Genomic DNA, 15,345 nt, shown 5'->3' with positions numbered 1-15,345 from the left:
GTTGGGGAATGCTGTACTATAGGATCCTACCAGAGACACAAGAATCTGCTATTTGATGGGGGCTGTCATGCTGGGTTTAGTCACACCCACAGTTATTTATTTATTTATTTATTTACTGTATTTCTTCGATTGTAAGACGCCATCGATTGTAAGACGCACACTAATTTCAGTACCACCAACAGAAAAAAAAACCTAAGACACACCCGCGATTCTAAGACGCACCCCGTTTTTAGAGATGTTTATATGGGGGGAAAAGTGTCGTCTTAGAATTGAAGAAATACGGTATTACATTTATATACTGCCCCAAAGCTGAAGCTCTCTGGGCGGTTTACCTTTGGGAAAGGGCAGGCATGGAACTGCCCCTCTTAGGCTGCAAGAGGACAGGCTGGTTTCCATGGCCTTTATGGATGCTGAAGCTGGTGCCGTGGCAGTGAGAACCAGCTGGTAAAGCAGTGGTTCAGTGATGGCAGGCCAGATTCATCCATCTCTGCAGGTTCGTCCGACACACATAAGTGAAATGCAAAAACCCAGGGCAAGTAATTTGCACTTGACTCCCACTGAAATCAATCACGTCGGGATGGGTGAGGATGTCGTTCAGTTCAATTAGATAAGAACTTACTGAAATTCACAAATGCTTGTGAAACGCCAGAGACCTTCAGCTGTGAGGAGGTATAGAAATAAAATAAATGAATGAAATGAAATTTCTCCACAAAGAGGATGGGAGAATAAATAAATCTCAAAGTGGGAGAAAGCTGGCAGATTCATCCATCCAGGCAGAGGGCTTTGAGTGCTTAGTTCTTCAATGTCTAGATTTGAATCCCTGTGTATTCAGCCATCTTTGTCGTGTTAAATTTAGGCTTGTCCCCTCTATTTTCTGAGAGGCTCATGCTCCTCTCCATGCTGCGAATAGCTGTACCTGTTGAATTTGGCCAGTCCAAGCAGCGCATGAAGTGGAATGGACTGCACACTCAATACAGGGCATCTTGTTTATCTAAGATGTTACCAGAGAAAGAAATGACCCAATGCTCTGAATTTTGGAGCAGTAGCATCGGTAGTTCTGGCCTTAGGATATTTGTACATGTAACTATACTTTTTTAAAACATATTTTGCTAGATTCAATTTTGTACCATATGCATATTCCTCCTGCTCGTGTACAGCTTTTAGCCAATAGTGGAAGATAATGTAATACAATTTTAGCATATGAAATGTAATTATAAAGCCACACAGCTTCAAGGCAAGAGGAGTAAAGCAAAGATGTCTTGACTCTGATATGAGAGCTAACCTGGTTTCAAGAGAAGGCTACCTTCTCAAACTTGTTGATCGATGGCAGGACTGTCTCACAGGAGACACTTCGGAAAGTAAGCAAAATGCAGTCCTTGAGTTTTGATCCACTGCCAGAGAAATGCAAACAGGCATGCCTCTAATTTTCAAAAAGACGGGAGCATCCCTCAAGGTGCATGTAAAGTCTCTGCACGTTTGAGGCACAAGGAGCTTCTCTGTGTTGCCCACACAGAAGCCCTGCAAAAGTACTCTGCGAAGGAGGTGGGTAGCAGGCAGGCAGGCAGGCAGGCAGGCAGGCAGGCAGGCAGGCAGGCAGGCAGGCAGGCAGGCAGGCAGGCAGGCAGGCAAGCTGCCATTTTCCAGTGTTGAAGGCCATGTGGAAGCCTCTGCGGAACAAGTAGAGCCGATGAGTCAGTCCTCTCCCCTTCCACAACAGCAAGTGCCTAAGGCCTGTGAACAGAATACTGGCATGGCAGAAGAAGCCTTCGAAAAGGAAGGAAGGGTCTGGGGAGGGACCATCTCTCCGTGATAGAACATAGCCTTTGCATGCAAAAGGTTCCGGGTTCAATCCCTCACTTCTCCAGTTAATTCCCACCCACCCAACCCCCAAGGACAGGGAATTAGCATTTTGAATAAAATCTTTGAAAAGGAATGAAGCTGAGATGTTGGAAGTTTTGCTGCCAGTCAGAGTCAATAGCATTGGGCTAGGTGGACCAACATTCTATGGTAGCCTCGTATGCTCATACTTTCAGAGAAATCTGTTGAAAACGGGGGAAGGAGTTGAACATGTTCCTTGCTAGTGGCATCCACCTACCAAGAACACAGAAATAATCTCTGTTGATGATGCAAATTACATAGCTGGATCTGCAGGTTGGATGTGGGGAGTTGCCTTATGGCAGGGTAATAGTCTTGGGGAGCAACCCTATGCATGTTTAGACAGCAAGATGTCCTACAACAACTAGCATAGCTGGCTGGAGCATGCTGGGAGTTGTAGGATGTTTTGTTGTCTAAACATGCATAGGGTTGCACCCTTAATGGGCTACTGGTCGCTAAAGCGCTATGGTTCTGTGAACTCCCCGATTCTTCGCATTCATTGCCTTCCTCTTGCCATGAAGTCTCATGTCGCTGTGTAGCCCAGTGTAAACAGCACTCCCATTTCTTCCCTCTCTACTCAAATCTATAATCCAGGCAACATTTCAGCGTGCTCGAGTACCACTGGATAAGTAAGACTGCACTGTGTCGAAAGCTGGTGGAGCCAGTGGGCTCAAGCCGGTATGGAAGGTGAGGTGCAGAAAGTGGTGAATGTTGTGCTGATCGAGAGGAGGGACCAGCAACATGCCAGCAATAACCAGACAGATGAGAGGAAACTTTAAATCAGCTTTTAAAATCACTGTTTGGAGACACCACCCCTTACAAGAGATACTCAACAGGGCTGAGCTGCTCTTGAGCTCAGCGTCCAAGTTCTGTCCTGCAAGGGCAACCAGTTTTCCTAGGTTTTGGCAGGCCCCAAAAGGGGGGATAAAGGCCACCTAACCAAATGACTTATCACAGGTGCCCTCCACCCAGAAATTAAAAGACTAATCTCTAAAGGAGAAAAATGCAGAATGTCAGCCTTAAGGATGGAACTCACTGCCACAAGATGCAGTGATGGCTACCAGCCTAGGTGGCTTGAAAACTGGAGAAAAGAAAAACATGGAAGGACAGGGGCTATCAAGAGCTATGGGCCATGATAGATGAATGGAACCTCTAGGGACAGAAACAACTTCCCTCTGAATACCAATTGCTCAGGGGCAACAGCTGGGGAAGGCTCTTGCTTTCACACTCTGCTGGTGGGCTTCCCAGAAGTATCTGGCTGGCCACTTGGGGAAGCAAGATGCTAAACCAGGTGGACCCCTGCTCTGATCCAGTAGGGCTGTTTTTATGTATGGCTACATCCCCTACTCTAATCAACCTAGGGTCATCCTCTGGCCTTCCTAGCTCAAGGTGGTTAGAAAGAGGACCCCCTTTCCTAACACTGTACAGGTCTCTTGCCTTGCTGTGTTACCAGCTCTGCAGCCTCTCTCTTGCCAACTCCAGCTGGCCCCTGCATGCATTGTTCATCACTGCACCACAGCCAATGCAAAAGTTCACTCTGGGATGTAATCTCTGAACGAGTTGAAGCTCAGACTCCTGCCACCTGAGGCCAGGGTTGAATTGGCGTGGATCTTGGGGATCTTCTCCATCAGTTTAGAGACAGCTCGCCTCTTGAAGGACCCCGGGGAGAAATGGCCCTGCTTCATCAGCTCATTGTACAAGGTGTTGAAAACTGTCACAGTCTCCTCATAGCTGTCCCTGGTAGAGATCTCGTAGAATGGGTGCTTCAGGGCCTTGGACAGGTTCTCCCCGTCCTCAGAGGACACCATTCGGTCAAACTGCAGGTCCTTCTTGTTCCCCACAATCACCACCGGTGGCTCTCCGCTCCCGCTGCTTCGCTTTGGGCTGGAATGGATGTGGTTGATGAGGAAGCAGAGCCTCATGACCTCGTCGAAGCTGCACCTGTCAGTGACAGAATAAACCACCGCAAAGCCATCTCCCCACTTAATCTTCTCTTCAATTTGTAGGGAATCTTCCTCCTAGGACAGAAGGAGGAATCCGAAATCAATATAAACATGGCACCTTCTCTGCAAAGAGCTCCATGCGTCTATACACAAACTGCTGATTGTGGCTGAGTATCTGGCTCATTAGGGCCATCCAGAGCAGCCTTGTGCCCTCCAGATGTTTTGGACTTCAATTCCTCTTAGCATGCCCAATGGTAAGGAATTCTGGGAATTGTCATCTAAAACATCTGGAGGACACCACATTAGCGAATGCTGATGTAGATACAGACAGATAGGACCAAACATTCAGTTGCTTATAAACAGTCAAAAAGTAGCAGCAGGAGGAAGGAGGCAGTGCTTGACCCTTTCCCCCATCCATGACTGTTTCCCCCAGCGTAGGTTCTACGTATGTGTGTGTTGCTCACATCATGGGGGAAAGCAGGGGGAGTGTATGTGCAGAGGGATAGTGGCAAGTGGAGCTAGGTGTATGTACCTCCTTCCCACTCACTACTTCTCCACCTGGCCCACTCTGCAGTTCTTCATTGGTGAATCTACTACCAAGCATCTATTTTGGCCAACAAAGAGACTAAAATTATTGTCTCACAGGTGGAACATGCAATGAAATCCTGAGAGCACAGTAAAAAAGGGTGATTCCAGATGAGGAGTTGGATTGAGATTTAGTCAGAACAGGGCAAAGCACCAAGTTTTTTGGGACTCTTGGGCAAGCTGGCCTTCCTCAATTCACTGCCATTGTCGTCAGCTGCTGCTGTTGCTCCTCATCCTCTTTCTTATCATTGCTACCATTTGGCTTGCTTGACAGATAACGAGCCAGTGAGCAAGTAGGCAGGGTGGTATAGTGGCTAGAGTGTTGGACTGGGAGTCGGGAGATCTGGGTTCTAGTCCCCACTTGGCCATGGAAGCTCACTGGGTGACTTTGGGATGGTCACAGATTCTCAGCCCAACCCACCTCACAGGGTTGTTGTTGTGAGGATAGAAACGGAGAGGAAAAGGATTATGTATGCCGCCTTGAGTTCCTTGGAGGGAAAAAGGAAGGGTAGAAATGCAATCGATCACCACTGCTGTCTGGGCCAGAACAAGGGCCTAGTGGACAAGCAAGTTGCATTGGTGAAGAGAAGATACTCCAGGGGACTCTGGTCAACGGACTGTGTGCCCTTGGCAGGTGTCTGACCTTGAGTCATACTTACAGTAGACCCACTGAAATCAATGGGTCAACTCTGACTAAATCTGTATCCAACCTGAAACTTTTACCCTGCAACTGCCCTGCCTCATTCACAGAATTTGGCAAGGTGGTCCAGATACCACCATCTTCAACTGGAAACCTTCCTGTGTTTCCCCACTACATCTTCTCCTGTTTTCCTTAACACAGAAAATAGGTTAAGGATAAAGAGATGGAATTTCTGCATTGTGCCTTCTGGCTAGTAGTGCCAGAAGCCCTCTGTTTGGAAGCACCCAAGGTTGCTGAACACATCTCAGCTGTCTTTTAATACAATTTAACTGACAAATTAATCTATAAAATCAGGAGGAATAAAGAACAGATTCAGGTCCTACCCACCTTCCACTTTTGTATGTTAATGCATGTTTCTGTGTGATAAGTTAACTCTTAGAGCAGAACCACTAAGTGGTAGTTCTAGGTTAATTAATTCAGAACAGGAGAGATCCCTTCTCTTGAAACACACCATTAAAAAGTTACCATTTAAGAACTGATCTAGCCTGATTCTATTTGGTTCCCAAGAACTGATGAGCTAAACATCATTCTGCATTCTAAGAATTAATATCCACACATCTCTGCCAGAAATCCTCCAGGGCATCTTAACAGGGAACACTGACTGATCAAAACAGAGAAAGGCAACATGTCGATCTACAAAACGCTTCACCGCTGTTTACAAATTCTGAATACAATCGGCCTCCCACTGTATTCCAGATTTGGAAACTGCAAAACTCACCCTATAAAGGAAGCAGATCTTAATTTTTTATTTGTATTTTTATCCCCAATGCCTTTTGACATGCAGACATTAACCAGGCTATTTGGCCAAAACATCCTGTTGGACATTATAGCCAGACTCTCTAATTGACTTTAATAATTTTTCATTCAGATCCCAGGGTTTGATATCCATCCTCCAAATCCTCCCATCTTCTAATCTTTGCGTAGGGATCTCTTCCTTTTTATCACATAAAGATGAAGATGTTCCTTGTTAAATCCAGCCTAATCTCACACCCTCAGCATGCAAGCAAGCAGGCCAGCGTGCGCTTTCGCTCTCCCCCAGGCCCCCCACATACACACATCAGTTCCTATTTCTTCTCTTTTTTTCTATGAGCATTTGAATGTCTTGCCATCTTGGTCTTTGTTCCTCATCTTGTCCCTCCCTCATCTTCCATACTTGCCCCATATTGTGCCAACCATGTAAGTTTTATCACAGCTAAACCTCAGGCTGATGAAAAAAACCAAAGGAAAATCCACAATATGTTCCACGCATCTTGACAAATGCAGTAACAAGCTGAGAGCCAGAGGTTGCTCTGCCTCTTTCGCACAGTTGTTTATGTGACACCCTCTGCTAAACTGTAGCCATCAGAAGAGCCCCTGCTGGAACAGAGCAAAGGTCCATCTAGTCCAATATCCTGTTTCCCACAGTGACCAAGCAGATGCCTCTGGTTTATTTTATGGCTGGAAATCTTCTGCTGATGCTTAGCATTCCTTATTTTATATTCGTTGACTGCACTGTCTTCACACCATGCATAATTTTATACATTTCTATCATGACTCCCCTTACGTTTTTCTAAGCCAATAATCCCCAAATGTTGTAACTTTTTCCTCAGAGGGGAATTGCCCCCAGCTCCTTGATCATTTTGGTTGCCCATTTCCTACGATATCCGCTTTTTTGAGGTGTGGCAAGCAGAACCATACCTGTCCTGCTGTGTCAAGGATTTCAAAGTGCACCATCTCTCCATCGATGACAGCAGTGTGCCTGTAAATCATCTCTGTAAAACAGAAACATTTGTGAGAACTCCCCTGGTGTCTGCATAAAAGACATTTAATAATAAAATCTAGGAGAATGCTAAATGAGACAGCTTTATTTCTCCACATCCTAATTTCTTTTCCAAACATGTATATGGCTTAATATGAAAGAAAAAAAAACTCTTACAGACATTTTGCCTCTGAAAACTCTTAGGAATTTGTATTTTTTATTAATCACTTATTCAATTTTTAAAAAATATCACCTTCAATTCAATAATTCCCTGGGTAGCTGACAATAAAAACATAAAATACAACAAAACTCAATCCACTATTAAATAAGCACAGTAAAATTGGATGGTCATACTCCTGAAATACTAAAAGCCCAAGAAAATACAATGCTCTTTGGCCTGGTGCCGAAAACACACTCATAAGGGTACCCACCTGAGACTCCCAGAGAACAGAGTACCATGTGGAAGGCTTCACCACAGAGAAGGCCCTCTCCCTGGTTGCCACCTACCTCATGCTAAATGGCAGGAACAACCAGAGGCTTCTGAAGATAGCTCCAGTACCCAGATAGCCTGATCTGTACACTCAAACTGGTGAGGTTTAGGATGAGTTGCATGGTCAGTTTTTACAGAGAAATGGCACTGTGGAATGAGAGGTCCCTGCAGTTTTTCTAAAGTGATGGTTTCACATGACCAAACAATACACTATAAAGGAAAGATGCTGTGGTTTGATGGAGCAGCAGTGGTGGTACCAGCAGAGAACCAGCCTGGAATAAGTAGAAGAGCAAATCGGTTTGTCCCAGGTTTCTGCTTTGCCTCCCTTGTTCTGCGGTTGCCACAACTCTGCCTAGAGGCAAGAAGGGTTGTCGTGTAGTACATAAGAACACAAGAAGAGCCATTAGGTCAAGGGTCCATCTAGTCCAGCACTCTGTTCACGTGGTGGCCAACCAGTTGACAAGCAGGGAACCACAAGCAGGACATGGTGCAACAGCACCCTCCCACCCATGTTCCCCAGCAACTGGAGTATACAGGCTACAGAGGCTTACTGCCTCTGATACTGGAGGTTGCACTTAGCCATCAGGACTAGTAGCCATTGATAGCCTTTTCCTCCAGGAATTTATCCAATCGCCTTTTAAAGCCATCTAAATTGGTGGCCATCCGATCTTGTGGTAGTGAATTCCGTAGTTTAACTATGCGCTGTGTGAAGGACTTCCTTTTATTTGTCCCAAACCTCCTACCAATCAGCTTCATGGGATGACCTCGGGTTCTAGTATTATGGGAGAGGGAGAAAAAAGTCTCCCTATCCACGTTCTCCACACCATGCATAATTTTGTACACTTCCTGTATCATGTCTCCCCCTTAGCCTCCTTTTTTCCAAGCTGAACAATCCCAGCTGTTGTAACCTTCCTTCATAGGGGAGATGCTCCAGCCCCTTGGTCATTTCAGTTGCCCTTTTCTGCACTTTTTCCAGCTCTCACAATTTTTGTGGTGACCAAAATATTCTAAGTGTGACTGCACCATAGATTTGAATAAATGCAGTAGGATACTGGCAGTTTTGTTCTCAATTCCTTTTCTAGCTGAGAGGAGCTAAGTGGGAGGGTAACTGCAGGTGGGAGATTGAGGACAGATAAGAGTAAGAGGCTGGTGTACATCAGGAACTGGATTAGTGGGATGGGGGACAAAGAGAACAAAGGAACTGGCAACAGAAATGCAGGTGATTCAGTATGGAACACAAGCAAGTAACCCTGAGATGTAGGAGGAGAGACAAACTTAAAGTGTGTGGACCCAGAAGGAGAACAGAAAACAAGAGGAGGAGGAGGAGGAAGAAGAAAAAATAGACCACGAGGGTTGTGAGGTGCAACTAGGCGATCTTGCCAACTCATGGACTTTCATCTCACCTGCAGCTGCAGCTGCCAATGCTGCGACTGCAGATAAAAACAGAGCCCACCGTGGAGGGGCTCATTATAAGTTCAAAGTACTGCTCAGCCTCCCATTTGCAGTGACAGCTGAAATGTCAAAATGGAGCCATTCTGGGACCAGGGGCCATGAAGATAAAGGGAGCATTGCCAAAGACAGAAAATGAAAGCGCATCAATTGTTCTGTGAAATGAGGCCCTGTCAGAACTCAGCCCCAGAAAGGCCGAAAGCCCGCCTACTGAACAGAAGACGCCCTGAAGGGTAGCTGCGCACAGTGACAGCTCTCCTCGCAATCTCTTCATTCTCGTATTAAACTCCCACCCGCCCGCCAACTTTGAAATGACCAGGCTCCAACAAGCCTTATTAACTCATCTTGGCCTCAAGGGCATTCTTTTCCTGCTCAAGATCTAGGTGCCGATAACAGAGCCTGTATATACACACTGTAGATTAAAGGAGGAGAACGGCCAGATACCGTCTAGTCACATTTGCCTGCCTACGGCTGAGAATTTTTCTGCTCACAATTATTCCAAAGGGTGGGGGTGGGGAAGTGATTTTAGGTTCTCTCTGTCAGCCCATCCTCCCTAACCACAGCCCCCTCTGGATCCTACAGAGTAGTCATTACACTTTTTGCACAGTTGGTTCCATAACATGCCGTGCAAGCCTATGGATGTTTACCTGGAAAATAGGCCCTACTGCATTCAACGGGACATACCCCTGGTAAAGTGTGTATAGCAACGGTAGGCAACTGCAGGAGGTCTCGGGGCATTTTTATCCCATGGGGTTCCCCTTTACAGGCCAGAGAGTGCCCTAAAATCCACCCACCCAATCTAAACAAATCAGTGATTTGCCACTGAAATTTGGCAGAAAATTGCTCTGTAGCACTCCTTGGTGCTAAAGGGATTATATTTAGCTTGTTTGCAAGCCAAATTTCCCCCTTTGAGCACTCCATAGCAGCTACCTGATACTAAAATGGTCAAAATTAGCTTGCAAAATACTAAAAGTGCCATTTTGTTTTTCAAAAACACTGTATGGGTCACAGCCCAAGAATGAGAAATGCTGAAAAGGCAAGGCAGTCATGCCAAGTCACTTTTCAGCTGGAAGGGAGGGAAAACGCTGAAAAAGAAAAAGAAGAGGAGGTGACATTTCCGGTAACTAAGCCCGGGGGAAAGGCACCCCCCACCCCTTTGTGCCCATGCTATCCTCCAAAGACTAGGCAGACCTGCCAGCATAAGTTCAAAAGACATCATTCCAAATGGAGGCTTTTTCTGACGTTACTTCAGCAGAACAGGAATTCTTACCAAGGGTGCCAGTGTCCCAAGCTACCTCGCTAGTTATGGCAACATATTTCTTCTTCATGCTCATGACTTCAAAAATCACTACATCTCTCTTCTCAGTGTTGACAGCCTCCTACCCTCTCCAAAGTAGGATTCCTTGGGGATGTCTATACGGGCTCTTTACCCCAATGTAGATGCGCAGCTTTGCATTTCAGGACATGTGACACAGGCGACCATTTGCTGCAGCATCATTTTTTTAACACGATAATGCACATATTCGTAGTTGCGATTTACCGTGACTTTTGGATCAACGTACGAGTTTGCGCTGCATTATAGTTATGTGTCCTTGGGGGAGTTAAATTGCATCTTGACATGTGGGCATAACTTTGAGGGCAGGACAAAGTGATTGGCCAATTTCCCTCCTTCCCACCTATCGTGTCCTCTGGCTGCCTCGTTCCTTCCTGCCGTTTTCATGTTGAATTATATGAATCTGCAGAGGTCCGCAGATGGACGTTTTAAAATTAAAACAAAGAGTGGGGAACAGGCAGCAAGAGGGAGGAGACGTGTTCAGTCCCCTCTCACATCCTCCTTGGCTGCCTCGTTCCTTTCTGCCCTCGGTTTTCCTCTTCTATGAATCTGCAGAGCTCCGCAGATAAAATTTATAGCTTAGCTCATCTATACTCCATAGCATCGTATGTGTGCATTAGTAACTGCACTACAAAAAAAATTCAGGAGATAAATCACTGTTGATGCTGCAGTGTGACGCTCTTTACATAGATTTGAATCTACGAAAATTCAGGTTTATACTCAATGAGGAGCAATCCCATTGTCGTATAGACAGGGGCCTTGTCTTATTGAACATGCATAGAACATTTTACAGACACAGACATTGATGTTCCAGGCCCTGAAAAGCTTTTGTGGAAAAGCAGCTCTTGCTTCTGTGGAAAGCACCTCTACAGTCATAACAAAGAAAGGAAGGCAAAATGAGGGAAAGTAGGACATAATGGAGATTAGTATAATTTTCTATAGATTACTACCAAATGGACTGTGTGTGTGGGGGGGAATCCCTTGCAGATAGAAAAACATCCTCCTAAACATGAACACTCTGACCTGGTTTGCACATACATGACACTAAGTGTTGGTTTAGGATGGTTAGCAAGCTATACTACATGGGTACCAAGCCATCCTGTGGAAAACACGCTGCATTCAAAGAACACAATAACCCATGGTTCAATAACAACGCACACTCAACCACTGAGGCCTTTGCCAGACATACCTGAAAGTCCGGGGGAGAGGAGGGGAGACCTCGCATTGTGAATAACGCGAGATCTTGCCCTTGTTTATATGTAAGACGCAATGACCTCAAGAAGAGAGGTGTTGCTCCTGCCATTTTTTTTTATTTTTAAAGGAGCCAGAGCGGAAAAACGGTCGTGCACAAAGGTAAGGGTTTTTTAAATTTTAACTACTTTCCCCACTCCCCCCACTCTAGCTCTGATGGGCATAGTGCTCCTAAGGAGCGCTGCGCCCCGTGCGCGGCTCCCGGCGAGAAATCGCGCGGAGCTGGCTCAAGCTGCGGCAATGGGCTGGGCCACACCTTCCGCAGTCTGGGGCTCGGCCCAGGACCGCGGAAAAAGCAGGCCCAAAGTGTAGGGCTGTATCCTGGGGCCAGGGAGGGACGATCCCTCTCTGATCTCGGGATCCCCTGTGCGTCATCTGGATGCACAGAGACGATTCCGGGATTTGCCCCAGGATAAAGGCTGGTCTAGCTAAGGCCTAGGTGTGTGTTAGTATCTTGTGTGAATATAATTCATTAGTCCATCTAGCACAGTATTATTTAAACCAGGGGCAGGCAACTTGTGGCCATCCAGATTTCTTTGGACTGCAATCCCTTTCATCCCTCACTAGGGCTGATGGGAGTTGCAGTCCAACAGCATCTGGAGGACCACACATTCCCCACCCCTGATCTACACTCACTGGCAGCTGTTCTTCAGGGTCTCAAACAGAAGTCTTTACCAGCCTTACCTGGAAATGCTGTGGATTGAATCTGGGTTGTATTGCATGCAAAGCATGTGCTCTACCACTGAGCTACAGCCCTTCTCCCCTTCCCCCAAAGATTTTGTAAATAAGAGCAAAATGGCAATTTCTCTTAGCAGCTGGATATCTCTCTCCAAAAACAAAAGCCACCAACACCCTGATTTGGCACAGCACAGGTAAGCAGGAAGCTAGACGTACCTAGAGTAGGATCATAATCGCCGATAAATCGCTTGGTGATGAATCTCACTGTCAAAGCTTCATTGGAAAAAGGAAAAAAAACATGTTATGATTAGCAGAGTAAACTGATACAGATATATAATAGCCTATCACCACAGTGGAGGACCCAGCATGTGGGTGGGTCTTATGACCAAGCCTTCAGACTATTGGCTGCAGTTTTTGGGGGGGAAGCAAAAGAAAGAGAGCAAAAGGGAGTTCACTTCCAGATGATTGACTAGAATCAACACATGAGCCCTGGGCCCACATGATACTGGTCTGTTGTCCAGTTTCTTCTGTCCATAGTTAGAATGCACCTATTCCTAGAGAAACAAAATGTGATACGTGTGTGTGAGAGAGAGAAAATGACTGATGCCAAGTTGAAATGGTGAAGTACATTTCAAGAACATTCTCACTTTTCTGAAATGTATCTCCCTTTAGCAACGTTTGCACTCCTTTGAGAAAGGTTATGGAACTGTTGGTGGAGAGCTAAAGCATATTCCAGTCATTGAGGCAACTCGGCTGACGCTCCCCCACACCAACCCAGTCAAGCCTATATGACTAGTTGGGGCAGTATGTGGGTGGGAAGAGCATCAAGATGCACATCAAAAGGCAGATATTGTCCTCTGCACTGCACCACTTTCAATGGGATGTGCACGTGGATTTTCACATTCTTCCCCAACTAGGCATGTTCAACAAGAGTTGGATTGAACAAATGTCTTGCCAAGTCCATCAGCAGGCAAAGAACCTGTCAATGCAATGTGACAAGACAAAGAGCATCAGCTGGGTTGTCTGGGCAACAGAGATAGGTTTCCCCTTCCCCCTTCACTTGTCTTCAGAGATGTCATCACAAACCTGACCGCCTAGTGCTGTGACATCATCATGTTCAGTACATGATCCCCAGTTGGCCGGCATCATGGAGCAAAGAAACTTTTCAAGGGGCAGGCAGAACATTGCCAGAAATGGAGCAGATCAAAGCAAAAGTTTTGAATAGACACGAAGACGTATGAAAGAGTATGAGGTACAGGGCTTTCCTGAACTTTTCATACATTCTATTAGAATGTAAGCCTATGCAGCAGGGTTTTGCTATTTTATTGTTTTACTCTGTACAGCACCATGTACACTGATGGTGCTATATAAATAAATAAATAAATAATAATAATACACCCTAAAACAGGAACTTTCGTAGCAAAAAACAAACCTCACAAAAACTTGGCATAGCACTGGACATTATATTAAGCCAGTGCTATCTTAAATACTGAAGCCATAACTCAAGATTACATTCATATTCTTATAACTAGAACGCTGTGCCTCTAGATTCACCATCAGTAATGGATCAGATTCACTTTATTTATTTATTTATTTATTTATTACATTTTTATACCGCCCAATAGCCGAAGCTCTCTGGGCGGTTCACAAAAATTAAAACCATCATAAAACAACCAACAAGTTAAAAACACAAATACAAAATACAATATAAAAAGCACAACCAGGATAAAACCACGCAGCAAAATTGATATAAGGTTAAAATACAGAGTTAAAACAGTATAATTTAAATTTAAGTTAAAATTAAATGTTAAAATACTGAGTGAATAAAAAGGTCTTCAGCTGGCGACGAAAGGAGTACAGTGTAGGCACCAGGCGGATCTCTCTGGGGAGCTCATTCCACAACCGGGGTGCCACAGCAGAGAAAGCCCTCCTCCTAGTAGCCACCTGCCTCACTTCCTTTGGCAGGGGCTCACGGAGAAGGGCCCCTGTAGATGATCTTAAGGTCCGGGTAGGTACATATGGGAGGAGGCGTTCCTTCAAATAACCTGGCCCCAAACCGTTTAGGGCTTTAAATGTCAATACCAGCACTTTGAATCGGGCCTGGACCTGGACTGGCAGCCAATGAAGTTGTAAAAGGACTGGCGTAATGTGATCTCGCCAGCCAGTCCCTGTTAGTACTTACTTAAACAAGTTCCAAAAGTTTTGAAGTAGGATATGCTTTATCTACAGTATTTGGTTTTACACAGGGGCACTTTCATACAGGCAACTCCTCACATGAGAATGGAAGTGGAATATATATTTGTAAACCAGATCCTGTATCTGACTCCATACAACTCTAACCGACATGTGAAGGGTTGCTCCATTTCAGGCAATGGACATCTGAATTGGCTTTGAAGGAAGAACAGAGGTTTCTGTGAGTCAAATCATGTCCTGGAATACAACAAACCAGCAAGCCAGAACCACCATGGCCGTCCACAGCTATAACAGGCAGCCAAAGCAGGAAAACTGGAAGTTAGCATATAGAGGGAAGGATGGGGAGGGGATAAAAATAGGCTGTGAAGGACCTAGAAGTACCGGAATTCCTAGGCCCCAAACTTTCTCCCAAGAGGACCAGAATACTGCTTAGCATGAGAAGCCTAATAGGTCATCTCTAAAATGAAGAAGCAATCAAGGAAAAAATGTGGTGGGCAGAAGAGAATGTTGGCAGACACACCATGGGGAGGCTGACCACAACACTGAACACAGAGCTCTCACAACCTTTCATCTGGCTATGGTCTGTGCTATATTTGCTGCTCTAGGCTTTCCTCTAGAAATGCCACATAACAGCCTTTCCCAGCCTTCCAGATGCCCAACACATCTGGAGGGAACCAGAGTGAGGAAGTATGACATTGTAGGATTGTTTCTGAAATTTGATTTGCCAACCTATATTTTAATACACACAAATGGGGAAGCAACCACAGTATATATGGGGTGGGGAAACATGACTTAGCGTGTCATGTGAACCATTCCTAACCATGGTGGCTACACTAACCATTTGCTGTAAAAGGGTTAACGGCCTAACTAACCATGGCTTAGTACGTTGTCTGAACAGGCCCAATGAGAGAGAGGACAATCCAATGCAAGGATGAGGCAAGCATCTTAAAAAGCTTACACAGGCCTTCTGTCGTGCACATGTCACCCAACCAAGTCTGACCATTCTGACATTTCAAAGACACATGTTCTCAACTGTATTCTGCATGCATTTCCTACATTAAAATACGGGAGTGCAGACTCAGAGGCAGCCTACACACAGCTGACATAAAC

The 15,345-nt window shown here is 45.4% G+C and overlaps 1 protein-coding gene across 2 annotated transcripts in view; it reads right to left on the bottom strand.

Annotated features, from left to right (window-relative positions):
* Positions 1 to 1,911: 1,911 nt before the first annotated feature.
* Positions 1,912 to 15,345, bottom strand: part of LOC134393679 (ras-related and estrogen-regulated growth inhibitor-like) — a 37,007-nt gene continuing 23,573 nt past the window's right edge. The window contains exons 2-4 of one of the 2 annotated variants that reach the window (XM_063118741.1): positions 12,259 to 12,315; positions 6,781 to 6,854; positions 1,912 to 3,893 (exon numbers count right to left, since the gene is read on the bottom strand). In XM_063118741.1, the coding sequence (XP_062974811.1) occupies positions 3,408 to 3,893; positions 6,781 to 6,854; positions 12,259 to 12,315 (617 nt within the window). In that variant the 3' untranslated portion in view covers positions 1,912 to 3,407. The remainder of the gene's footprint in view (positions 3,894 to 6,780; positions 6,855 to 12,258; positions 12,316 to 15,345) is intronic. The other variant, XM_063118742.1, reaches the window with a different exon arrangement.

The sequence above is a fragment of the Elgaria multicarinata genome, chromosome 2 (genome assembly GCF_023053635.1).
Source record: "Elgaria multicarinata webbii isolate HBS135686 ecotype San Diego chromosome 2, rElgMul1.1.pri, whole genome shotgun sequence".
Lineage (NCBI taxonomy): Eukaryota > Metazoa > Chordata > Lepidosauria > Squamata > Anguidae > Elgaria > Elgaria multicarinata.
Note: the sequence above shows the minus strand (reverse complement) of the source record. Positions and strands in the feature narration are given on the sequence as shown.